The sequence below is a fragment of the Hylobates moloch genome, unplaced genomic scaffold (assembly GCF_009828535.3).
Source record: "Hylobates moloch isolate HMO894 unplaced genomic scaffold, HMol_V3 SCAFFOLD_10, whole genome shotgun sequence".
NCBI lineage: Eukaryota > Metazoa > Chordata > Mammalia > Primates > Hylobatidae > Hylobates > Hylobates moloch.
Window position 1 is genome coordinate 87,162,260 of NW_026652285.1, and position 12,133 is coordinate 87,174,392.

Here is a 12,133-nt window from a genome sequence, read left to right on the forward strand (position 1 = left end):
CTCTGAGATCCTTCTAATAGATTTGTTGCGATACAGATCAGGTGGGATTATGGACCTTCCTGCCCATAGGCCAATTCATCAGTGGCAAGAATGTTGCTATTGTTAAGAAGAAAAACACACACACATAAAAATCCTGAGGATACCCAAGCCACAAGATCTGCAGAAAAGATCAGAAGTGGTGGGTGATTACTTTGCCTTCTGGGAAGGGATGGTTTATGGGTCTCAGAAAAAAGAGGTCCGGGTGCCTTCAGAGTAGCCTCGGCTGCAAATTCTAGGCATTTCAGGGTCACTGTCCTGGCAGTGGTTGCCTGTGCTTTATGTTTATCTCAGTGAAAATTAGTGAAATGACTGAGGTTAAAATGCAGAGCTATGCTCTTGCTAGATTCAACTGGGATGTACAGGTATGCATTAAAGTTTAGTTGCAATAATTATTTAAAAAGGGGGGCAGTCATATGCAAAATGAAGCAATAGTCTCTACCGACCTTCAAACCCATGGAGGCACATAATAAAGATGAGCAATGGAAAACTGTGTCAGAGGAAGGCTGCTGACTTTAGCAGGCTCCTGGGAAACACTGAAGCCTTATAACAGCGGTAGAGTGACGAGTAAACTATAATGCACCCTCCTGGGTCTGGGGCTGGGAGTTTACCATCCAAAGGCCAACACTCCAGAGAGAAACTCTTGATTAAAAGAGCAAAAAGGGTATCAGTTCTTTGACATTCATAGCCCAGGACATTCCTTGTTCCAAAAGCTGCTGTGTGTACTTGTGCTAATGAATGGCTTTCTCTTTGGTACAGTCTCCAGTCATAATTGTGTAATTTCTTTTTTTTTCCTTCTGGTCTAGCTATTTGCTAATTTGATGTTCTAACAATGACTCAGTATCTGAGAGAATTGCCCGGAGGAGGGTAATTCAGTTCTCTTATTATACTGGGTGCATTTTAAAGAAACATTTCTTAAATGCAAGAACCACAGTACCCATATCCTTGAGGGATTTAGAGATAAAAAAGCACCATTTCCGACTAGCAAAAGACTCTCTAAAGTAAATAATCTGTGTTCCACCAGAACTCATATATAGGGAGGGAGGCTTTTAGTTATATCCAAGCACTGGAGAAGTGAATTAAAACAATCAGGCTGATTCCTGAAACAAAAATTCATCATTCAAAAAAGATGTAGAAGCAGCCAGGTAAAGTATGAAAGGCTGGGGGAGCTGGAGAACAGAAAGGGCAACACCTGTATCATTCACCATCCACAGGGCAAAGGCATGGGGACAAAGGCACAGCCCACAGGGAGGTCTCTGAGCATGCACAGCTGGCCACTGAAAGGCATATGAAAAGGATTCAGTTATGGCGAGATGCTGACTCTGCGCATGATCTCTTGAGAAGGAAGCAAAGAACCTTGGGGAGAATGCATTGACAGGGAGAGGAAGTACCTGTGGAGGCCTCAGCAGAGAGTACTGGTGTTCTATAGCCCCGGATCACCCCATAGATGGAGACTCTGTAAGGCGTGGCAGCCTCGAGGCCCGGGATGTCCATAGCCCTGAGGCTGCCATGCACCGTGAGGTTCTGGGCTGCCTCCACTTTGTTGACCTCCTGCACCTGAATGACAAAGTGCTCATAGGCATTGTCAGCTGCGGTCCAGTCGAGTCTGAGGCCATCCCAGCCAACCTGAGACAGGGCTAAATCTCCCAGCTGTGGGAGCTCCTCTGAAGAAGGATAGAAAAGTATTTGTCAGTTCTGTAAACCAAAAATGAGGAAACCAAATATCCCACAGCCCAACTCTTGGAAAGAGAGAAAGGGGAAAGATAATTTTTTTTTTTTTTTAAATTCTTGGTCTCTGAGCATTGGCAATTTGAACTGTGGTTCTCTGGCCACAGCTGTCTTCAGGAGTTGAAAATGGCCAGAAAGGGGAATATCTGCATGGTTTGTCCTTGAGATGGCAAAGACATCTGCACCAATGCACAACCCACCGGGAGCATGCATTGCCAGCAGCTGAAATTCACATGGAAAGGTAGGATTGTGGGTTAGGGTAAGAGACATGGCAATGGTTACAAGTGCAGACTTTGGAGGCAAGTAGTCCTTGATTAGAATCCCAATACTAGCATTTGCTAGCTGCATAATCTTGGGCATGTCACTCAGCTTCTCTCTGAGCCACCCTCTCTTTACCTTTAAATGGAGCTGATGGTACTGTTTCATGGGATTGCGTGATGATTAAATGGTAATATTTATCAACTTCTTAGTATTATACCTGATACATGGCGAGTGCCCGATAAGTGTCAGCTTAATAAATAAGTCATTGTTCGAGTGTTTTCCCTTGGAATTTCTTACTCATGTCAGGGAGAAATCCCTGCTTTATTTCATTATTTATAATTAGAAAGATTATCTCATCACTAGCCACTGGCTACTTGCCTGGGTTGATAAAGTGTTATGCTGTCTCAGGTGTGAATAAGTATGATGTTTTTTCTTTGGTCTTTTATCAGCTTTCAGGGATCAAAAGTTGCGTACTGGGTTCTCAGCTCGTTTCTTCTTCCACCTTTTTCTGCTCGTACTTTTTATGTCTAAATGAAGAATGGCTGTATCACAGAGCAAAGCTGTTTGTGTGAAATGAGTGTGCCTACTTTTAATTAAAAGAGAGGAGATTTTTCTCAGTAAATGGTGCAGAACAGAACCCACTATTAGTGCTTCTACAATGTAGAAAGGAAATTTAACGTAGTTGTTATTGGTGATTTAGAAAGTTTGGATTTAGGATATGGAAAAACCCATTGCTTTGTGGGATGCTTCTGAGGGTTAAATGCAATCTCTCAGCCACTGTTTTGAAGGCTGAAGTGGCCATGGGTTAGAAGTTAGGGAGGAGAATATCTGCAGGGATTTCAACCAAAAAAAGGTGAAAGATATAGGTACTTGTTCTTGGGTATCCAAGGATTCAATGCACTGTGAGAGTCTGAGCAACCTCTGAGCAACCTCTTGATTTTAAGAGGGGTTATTTATTTTCAAACTGTGTTCCACATAGATCTGGGGCTTTTCTAGAAGAACTGTGTTGAGAACATGGGTGGAGGTGTCCCCCTCTTACTTCCAGGCTCACCAAGAACAGCTGTTCACTTATCTGTCAAATAGTAGGGTTCCTTGGAAGATTTCATTTGCAAAAGGTGTTGTACTGCTAAAAACAACAGTTTGCGGACTACAGAGGAAGATCATGAGCATCTTGCACACAGGCCACACCTGTCTCAAAGGCCCTTTTTGCTCTTGTTTGATCTGCAGATATTCCAGGAAACACAGGAATATAACCTGGCCCCCTTATTTTTGGAATTTTATGTAGTTTCTAGCAACCACCAAGTTTATCTGTTATATAAGAGCAAGGAAAACAATTTTTTTGAATTGGGTGATTTGGATTGCATTATGAAAAGGCAGCATATGTAGAGTGGGGCATGGGCTTAGGGCTCAGCACAGAAACCCTATTACCAAAAAGTTGGCCCTTTTTCCCATAGCTCTTTTTGAAGCTATTTCTAGAAACCTCATGTGCAGCACAGTTTTTTATAGCAGATGAAGTAGCATATTTTTGGTGGAAAATTGAGAGGAATTGTTTTTCCTTTTCAAATTGAATGAAAAGCATTGAAGTCAAAGGTGGCTGTCCTTTCTTGGAAATGTCCCTGCTTTTTGTATCTGTTGAGGAGAGAGTCTTAGGTAGCTTCAGCAGAAGCTAACTGCATCATTTCTAAAGGTTATTATGTAGAGATCTGCCTATCAGTTGGGTGTTAGTTGGTGGCTCTGAGGCTAGTAATAAGGTTTTTCTAGAAAGTTCTGATCTTATTTTTGTGCCATAGCCCTAATGTTTGTGCTATTTTAAAAATCATGACTCTGTTGCTGTATGATAAATTTAGCTATTTGCTATTCAATATTTACTACATGATGGGCACTTTACTAAGCACTGACATTCATTAGCTTATTTATTGCTCATGAAAGTTTCCTGAAGTAGGGGTCATTGCTGATTTAAAGATACAAAAAGGAGGCTCAGGGATATAAAGAAATATACCCAAGAATAGAGGCAGGGCACATTGGCTCATGTCTGTAATCCCAGCACTTTGGGAGGCCAAGGTGAGAAGTTCGCTTGAGCCCAGGAGTTTGAGACCAGCCTGGGCAACATGGTGAAACTCCATCTCTACAAAAAATACAAAAAACTTAGCTGAGTGTGGTGGCTCACACCTGTGGTTCCAGCTACTGTGGAGGCTGAGGCAGGAGAATCACTTGAGTCTAGGAGTTCGAGGCTGCAGTGAGCCATGGTCACACCATTGCATTCTAGCCTGGGCAAAAGAATGAGACCCTGACTCAAAAAAAAAAGTATATACCTATATATACACACACACACACATATATATATATACACACTATATATATATATATGTATAAGTATATATTTGTGTGTGTATGTATATCTATATATTCCCAAGAATATTTAGCTAGTGAGGTGGAATTCCAACACAGACCTTCCTGAGTTAGAGATTCATGCTGCCTGTCAACAACACTGAGGTAGGATTCTGCCACACGGGGGAATTTTCTCTATTTCAATGACATGCTGGCTCCTATCATGTCTCCAGTCTGGGAGGAGGGTCATATACCTGTGATGACCTCTACAGCAAGGGGTCGAGTGCTGTGGCCTCTGACCTCGCTGTGCAGGGTGATTGTGTAAGGAGTGCCAGCCCTGAGGCCTGAGATTTCCACGGAACGCAGGCTGCCAGGAACGGTGAGATTGTGAGCCTCTTCCACCTGCTCAGCCTCCTGGACCTGAATGGTAAACTGGTCATAGGTTCCATCTGGCGTGGTCCAGTTCAGTCTGAGAGCATCCCAGCTAACCTCGGTCACTGTGAGGTTTCCCATATCTGGAACCTCCTCTGCATAAGGACACAGAGTTGCTAAGTTACTTAAAAAGGCAATTGCACTCTGGGATTCAGGTGAGATGGCATTTTGGCTAAGGTTGGGGTGAGTTGTCTGGTTAGTGTTGATTATAGACGCATGATTTACAGCAGGTGTTGAGCACACTCAAATTGTTGGCACTAAAGCCAGGGTTTTTCTATTCAGCTTTTGGGAATGAAAAGTAGTTTTAGGAATTGTTCACAATTTCTATTCTTGACATACAAATAAGGGCTATGGGGAGTCCTTCGGTGTTCTTAAAATGAGCTCATGAGCTCAGAGCTATTTTTTCTTCATTTACAGGTTGGGCTTTCCAACTTTTTAGATATTGTGACTGAAACTTACTTTGAAAGAAAAGTCACCTCTCACTTTTTTAAAGGAAGAGTAGGTGGAATTTTCCATGGAACTGGGCTACAACTAGGACTTAGCCAAATAAGGGATGTGACATTTAGGAAGAAGCAGAGATGATTCACTGGTATTTCCCCAATGTGGTAGGAGCTGATCCCAGTTTAAAGCAAGAAAGTGCTTTGATTCCTCCCTAGCAGAGACAAAGGGGAGGAAGTGAATTAGTGAATTCGTCTAGAATACCTGTCAAGACTTCAACAGAGAGAGGGGTTGTGCTGAAGTCCTGAGTGACCCCGCGGATGGTGATGGTATAATGAGTGGCTGCTTTGAGCCCAGGCAGGTCCGTGGACCTCAGTGCTCCTGGGACTGTGAGGTTCTGGGCTGCGTCTACTGTGTCAGCTTCCTGCACCTGAATGAAAAAGTACTCATAGGCCCCTTCCGGAGCAGTCCAGTTGAGTTTGAGGGCATCCCAGCCCACCTCGGCCACCACGACCTCTCCCAAATTGGGAGTTTCCCCTGGAGAAGGACAAAGAACTAGTTTAGTGATCAAATCACACAACAAGATCCAGGGAATCTTTAATGCAAGAATAAGCTGAATAATAATATTACTGAAAAAAATGTGACTTTCTTTAGATAAACATGCATCATGCAACTCTTTAAATTTTAGAAATGGAGCAAAGAGAGGGAAGTGCAGGAAAATATTTGTTTTTGTTTGTTTGTTTTTTAAACCTTAAAGAATTGCCTTAACCCTCAGTAGATGAGAGAATTTTGTGATTTTCTTTCCCTTTCATATATAGTGCCTTAACGTCCTTTAACAGGAGGGAGGCTGTTTACGGAGCTAAAGGCCCTCTCCACGGGAGCTGTGTGTTTAGTCCCGCAGGTTGAGCTCTGTACAACTCCCAAGGGTGTCATTCATGTGGAGTGAAGTATTAGAAGTTGCCTTGGGGTTCTGTAGCGTGATGGCCCTGGTGTCACAATTAGACATAAGTATTGGCAGAACAAGTCCATTACAAAGCTAGTCATGTCTGATTATTCACGGGAAGTTTCCTGCTGGGAAAAACAGAAGCTATAAATAGAAAGGAAAGAGATACCTGTGGAGGCCTCAGCAGAGAGCACTGGTGTTCTATAGCCCTGGATCACCCCATAGATGGAGACTGTATACGGCGTGGCAGCCTTGAGGCCCGGGATGTCCACAGCCCGGAGGCTGCCAGGCACGGTGAGGTTCTGAGCTGCCTCCACCTTGTTGGCCTCCTGCACCTGAATGACAAAGTGCTCATAGGCCTGGTCAGCTGCGGTCCAGTTGAGTCTGAGGCCATCCCAGCCAGCCTCAGTCACGGTGAGGTTTTCCAGCTCAGGGGCTTGTTCTGAATAATGACAGAGATGGGGTCAGTTAAACTATTCCTCAGAAAGTTTTGCTTCTGAGAACCTGGGAATGGCAAGCCCAATGCCACATCTATAGGCCATTGCAGTCCGAGTGCCACTCTTTGTTCACCGCATCCCCTACTGGTGCTGTCCCTATGAAAACACCAGCAGGACAACAATGTCATATTTCTTTTGTGGCCGGGCGCGGTGTCTCACGCCTGTAATCCCAGCACTTTGGGAGGCCGAGGTGGGTGGATCATTTGAGGTCAGGAGTTCGAGACCAGCCTGGCCAACATGGTGAAACCCTGTCTCTACTAAAAATACAAAAATTAGCCAGGCATGATGGTGGGCACCTGTAATCCCAGCTACTCAGGAGGCTGAGGCAGGAGAATCGCTTGAACACAGAAGGTGGAGGTTGCAGTGAGCCAAGATGTCACCATTGCATTCCAGTCTGGGGGATAGAGTGAGATTCTGTCTAAAAAAAAAAAAAAAAAAATTTCTTTTGCCTTCATGTATATTTGGGTTTTTCTCTTGGAAATGGTATTTTCCTATTGATCAGTGTCCTGCGGATTTAGAAAACTATATGTCTATGTTAGCGATGCTCTGAGCTTAAGTTTTCATTTTGGAACATGTCTTGCATCATAATGGGGTAGCCCTCGGTTATTCTGGGGGTCTTGGTTTGAGCTGTCCAACCTTCTGTATTTCGAGACAATTGGCTCCTCTTAGATTCTCTTCTTTTTTGAGAAGCCGAGGTGGGCAGATCACGTGAGGTCAGCAGTTCAAGACCAGCCTGGACAACATGGCGAAACCCCATGTCAACAAAAAATACACAAATTAGCTGGGTGTGGTGGCATGAGCCTGTAATCCCAGCTACTTGGGAGGCTGAGTTAGGAGAATCGCTTGAGCCCAGGAGGTTGAGGTTGCAGTGAGCCAAGATTGAGTCATTGCACTCTAGCCTGGGTGACAGAGTGAGACTCCATCTCAAAAAAAAAAAAAAAAAAAGCCTCTTCTTTTTTGTGCTGCCTCAATATCCTATGGGAGGTCTGTTGTATAGTTTATATTGGGATTTCGTCAGTTTCTAGCGTTCAAATCATTTACATAGATCATATTAGTAAAGATCAGAGACACACTGACACAGTATTAAGGCTGAGCTAAGGAAGGTGATAAGGCTTTGAAAAACTGTTCCTTATTAGAAAAAAGAAAGAGGTCCTGGGAGAAGCAGATCTTATGAAGCTCAAGTAAAACTGAATGCACCCTCTTCATTCATCTCCTGAATGCATGAAATTCCATAAAAACTCACTGGTCTCAACCTGACTTAAGGGAGATAATTTGCCCAGGGCTGAGCTTAAGTGGACTTTGCATAGTTTAGGAAGGAAAGTATTTCTCTGGAAATGGATCCTGTAAACTAGAGAATAGAAATTGCCTTTAAATCATTTAAAAGAACAAATTGTTTTTTCTGTTTATACTTCACATTGCTGCTAATTTCAAATGAGCCTTATGTGTCCATTAGAGCAGGCTACTAACTTGAAAATCTCAGCTTGGAATCTGATTGAGGATACCCTTTCAGAGGAGAAAACATTTCTTTTCTAGAGTTGATTTAACTCAGACGTTTCCAAGTTCTGGGGAACATTCTTCCTGCTTGTTTCATATTGTCAGAGCATATACTCCTTCACCTTCAAATTTTGTTTGATCGAGAACAGAGGTCCGCAAACTCTTACCCGAGGCTCACATCTGGCCAGCTGCTTATTTTGGTAGTCAGCAAGCTAACAATAGTTTTTTTTACTTTTTTACATGGTCGGGAAATAAATCCAAAGAAGAATATTATTTCATGGTGCATGCAAGTCATATAAAATTCCAATTCTGGTGCCACAGATAAAGTTTTATTGGAGCATAGCCATGCTTGTTCACTTATATATTGTTGATGGCTGCTTTTTTGTTACAAAATGTGCAGTTGAATAATTGTGATGGAAACTCTCTGGCCTATAAAGTCTAAAATATTTACCATCTGGTCCTTTACAGAAAATGTTTGCAATACTTGATCTTGAATACAGACTCCTCTTTAACCCCGACTCATGTCCTGAAGCTTACACTGGAGGCTCCAAAGCAGTTCTTAACCACCTAAACATGGTCTTTATGAGAAAGGGAGGACCCCAAACTGCAAGTGATGTATCTAGGTTTAGGAAGAGAAAGGAGGTGTCAACTACCTTTAATCCTGCTGGGCCTTGTGAGGCCAGAAACAGTTCCCCCGGATATAGTGATTATACCCTTGACATTGGGATTTAAGCACAACTAAACTCAAGAGCATGTCCTTCTCAAATCTTCCAGCAGTCCTGATGCAGAAAGAGATATAGGACAAAAACAGAGCTAAGTGAAAATTAAATCAATCCTATGTCTTCTTAGCTCTCCTTCTTATCCCACTTTCCTGTTTTTGTTCCTCTGCTATCCACCTGTCAGGAACTAATCTGTCATTGACAACATACCCCTTCGTGTGAATTAAGTTACTGTCTTTCTTCTGCGGGTGTCTATCTTTTAATCCTTATGTCTAATTGTTACATAAAATGTATTTTTTCTATGAAATAAATTTTAAATGCCCCCTTGCAACAGATATTGGGAAAATTACCTTACTGGGGGTGGGAGAATGAGATTGTGGATTGCCCATTAAGCTGTGGCAAGAGATGGATGGAGAGAAAAGATGCACATAGGAAAATGTCTCTTCCTAATGAGAATCATCTTATCTCTTCGAATCAGATTTTTAATATGCCACTGATACTTTCATCTAATGGTCCCCACATCCTGTTTCATCTGTTCATATAGTCGATAGAGTGATTTTTTTTTTTTACATAATGTCATGTTGTTCAGTATAGTAATAGTGACGGTGTTGGTACTTCCGCTAACACTTTTGGCTATTTCTCTACGATTTCATTTTTTGGTAGGCAAATCAAGAAAGAGCATTGGTTTATAACTCAGCGAGGCAGTACTGTGGCCATGTCAGTTGTGGATGCTATGTGTGCCCCACCCAGATCCCTTTATCAAATAAATGCTAGCCAAATAAGTAAAAGGTACAACTTCCACAAATAAAATCAGTAGCTAAATTAAAGAGAGAGGGGGTCAGAATTATGAAAGAAGGGGGAATATTATGAATAAAAAATACAGTGGACAATAGTTGAGGTGAGGACCAAGAGGCTTCACATAAATGCTGGCTCCACATTTCAACTGCGAATGACATACTGTGGACTTACTGCCCTAGAAGCCAAGTGTTTCCATTATAGATTCCACACTGAATTTCTTGGCATTTCTTTATGAAAAGGCTGTTGTCTTTTCTTACAGCTGTGCACTGGAATCTACCCTCTAAACAATGTCAGTGGGCCTGGGAAATCAGAATTTTGAAACCCATTGCTGTGCTCCTGGTGGGTTGAGCAGCTGGTCTGGAGGAATTTCTGACAGTGCCAACTTAAAAATCTGTAGATTGTTACCATCTTCTAGATAGTGATTACCAAGTGCTGGCTTGATGAGGAACTCACTTCAGCGTCCACTTATGGGAGAAAGAGTGATTCTCCCACAGCAGGGGCATGGTCACATCCAAGCCTGACAACCCCAAAGGGTATCTTCAGTGGCTTTACTTTCATCTCTCAGAGATAAGACAATTGAAATGAGAAGCCTTGGCTGCCGTAAAACATTCAGTGATTTCTTTGTAACTAACTGCCAAGAACCAAGCCTCTTTGCAGATGCCCCGATGATGTCTCTAGCCTCCTACCCTACTGTTTTCCCACCCTATCATATAGCAGGACTGTATAGATTGCAGTTCACTAAGGTAAAGTTTCTCATGCCTTTCAGTTTTTCAGATGCTATTCCCCCTGCTGGAAATGTCATTACTCTTTCTCCACTTGCCCAGCCCCTTTTCTTTTTCAGAACTCAACCAAACATCACTTCTTCCAAAAAGCCTTCTCCAATGCTCTTCATTCCCTTTGCTTAGGTCTGTGACGGGTACCTGTCTCTGTGCTCCTGCAGCCTCCCACAAATCCCTGTAAAACAGATAAGCTACAGAGTTATAACGTGAGTTTTGGTTTTCTCTCTTATAGCAACGTGTACCATTTCTTGAGAAGAGAAGCTGTTTCTTTCTCTTCTATACACCGGCATCGCCTGACCCACAGTAGGTATGAAATAAATATTTGCTGGGTGAATAAATATTTGAATACATTTCAGTTTGGTCTGTGAGAAAATCAAAATAGCAAATCAGAGCAGAATGTTCTCTATTACTGGTAGCTGTGGCTAAAAACAACATTCCACCTCTCTTCTTCCAAAATTCCTGAGAGCTACTGGGTTGTCACTATCAAGGCTTATGTTGCTATGAAAAGATGCTTTGCTGGCTTTATGTTTCTACCTATCACCCCTGCCTCCTGTCTCTTACAGCATGCAGCAAATTCATGGCTTTGACCTTAAGCAGTGTTTAGTTGGGTTTATGGGAGTGCAAAAGCAGAGAGAAAAGGGAAAGAGAGGAGAGAAGAGAGAAGAGGGGAGAAGGGAGGAAGGAGAGGGGAGGAGAATAGAGTGGAGGAGAGGGAAAGGGAAGGGAGGGAATGGGAGAGGAGAAGAGGGAATGATGTCTGGTACACACTAATTTTTTTAAATGCCAACAGACACAGTACCTTTCATTCTTCCCTCCTTCCTTCTTTCCTCCTTTTCCTTCCTTCCTTCCTTCTTTCCTTCCTTCCTCTTTCCTTCTTTCCTCCCTTCCTTCCTTTTCTATCCAGATTAAGCTGAACTGAAGACTTTCCAAGGGAATGATTTCCCTTATGCCTTAAGGAAAGAATTGGGGTGTTAATGCAGAGGTGGAAGGGAAGAATCAGAAGCAGGGTCCCCAAACATTCAGGAAGCTCATACCACATACTTGTCTGCCTTCAGGGCACTGGGATGCAGCAGTGGATAACGGAGTCAGTCTTACATTCTGCTCACTGATGGGGAGGCAGGCCATAGATATTATAGTAAACCAATACTTGCATAATATCAAGGCAGATAAGTGTCACAAGGAACCCTAGAGCAGCTTGCTTGAAGGGGTAGATCAGGATGGAGGTGCCTTTTTAGGCTGGTGGTCAGAGAAGCCCTCTGTTCTGGGTCATACCTGAGTTGCTGAGTGAAACAAGGGAGCATGCTCTGTGAAGTGCTGGGAAGGGTGGTATCCAGGGAGTGGGAGCAGCATGCTCCAAGGCCCGAGGGTGGGAGCAGGTTCAGCAAGCTTAAGGAACAGTGCGAAGGCCCAAGAGGCCGTGGTGAAGTGAGCAAGGGCATAAGTGGCAGGACTGAGGTCAGAGGATGGGCCGGCCGTGCCAGATTCTGTAGGGCCCTATAACCCATGGCTGGGTCTTTGGGCGAGAGGTGTGATAGGTGGCCAGGTTATGCATACTTTTCCTTGATGGAGTGCCACGTCAAGGAAAAGGCTTGCATTATGGCCCAATCCATCACTAAAACCCTGGAATTCTCTGGGAAAATTTCTTCAGGGCCAGATTCTCCATTTTTTTCTATAAGCCCC

The 12,133-nt window shown here is 43.2% G+C and overlaps 1 protein-coding gene across 1 annotated transcript in view; it reads right to left on the reverse strand.

Moving 5' to 3' along the window:
• The window catches only part of TNC (tenascin C), a 91,330-nt gene that overhangs the window by 37,741 nt on the left and 41,456 nt on the right, over window positions 1–12,133 (reverse strand). Inside the window, exons 11-14 of the mRNA XM_058445736.1 lie at window positions 6,336–6,608; window positions 5,488–5,760; window positions 4,608–4,880; window positions 1,428–1,700 (exon numbers count right to left, since the gene is read on the reverse strand). Of these exons, the coding sequence (XP_058301719.1) occupies window positions 1,428–1,700; window positions 4,608–4,880; window positions 5,488–5,760; window positions 6,336–6,608 (1,092 nt within the window). The remainder of the gene's footprint in view (window positions 1–1,427; window positions 1,701–4,607; window positions 4,881–5,487; window positions 5,761–6,335; window positions 6,609–12,133) is intronic.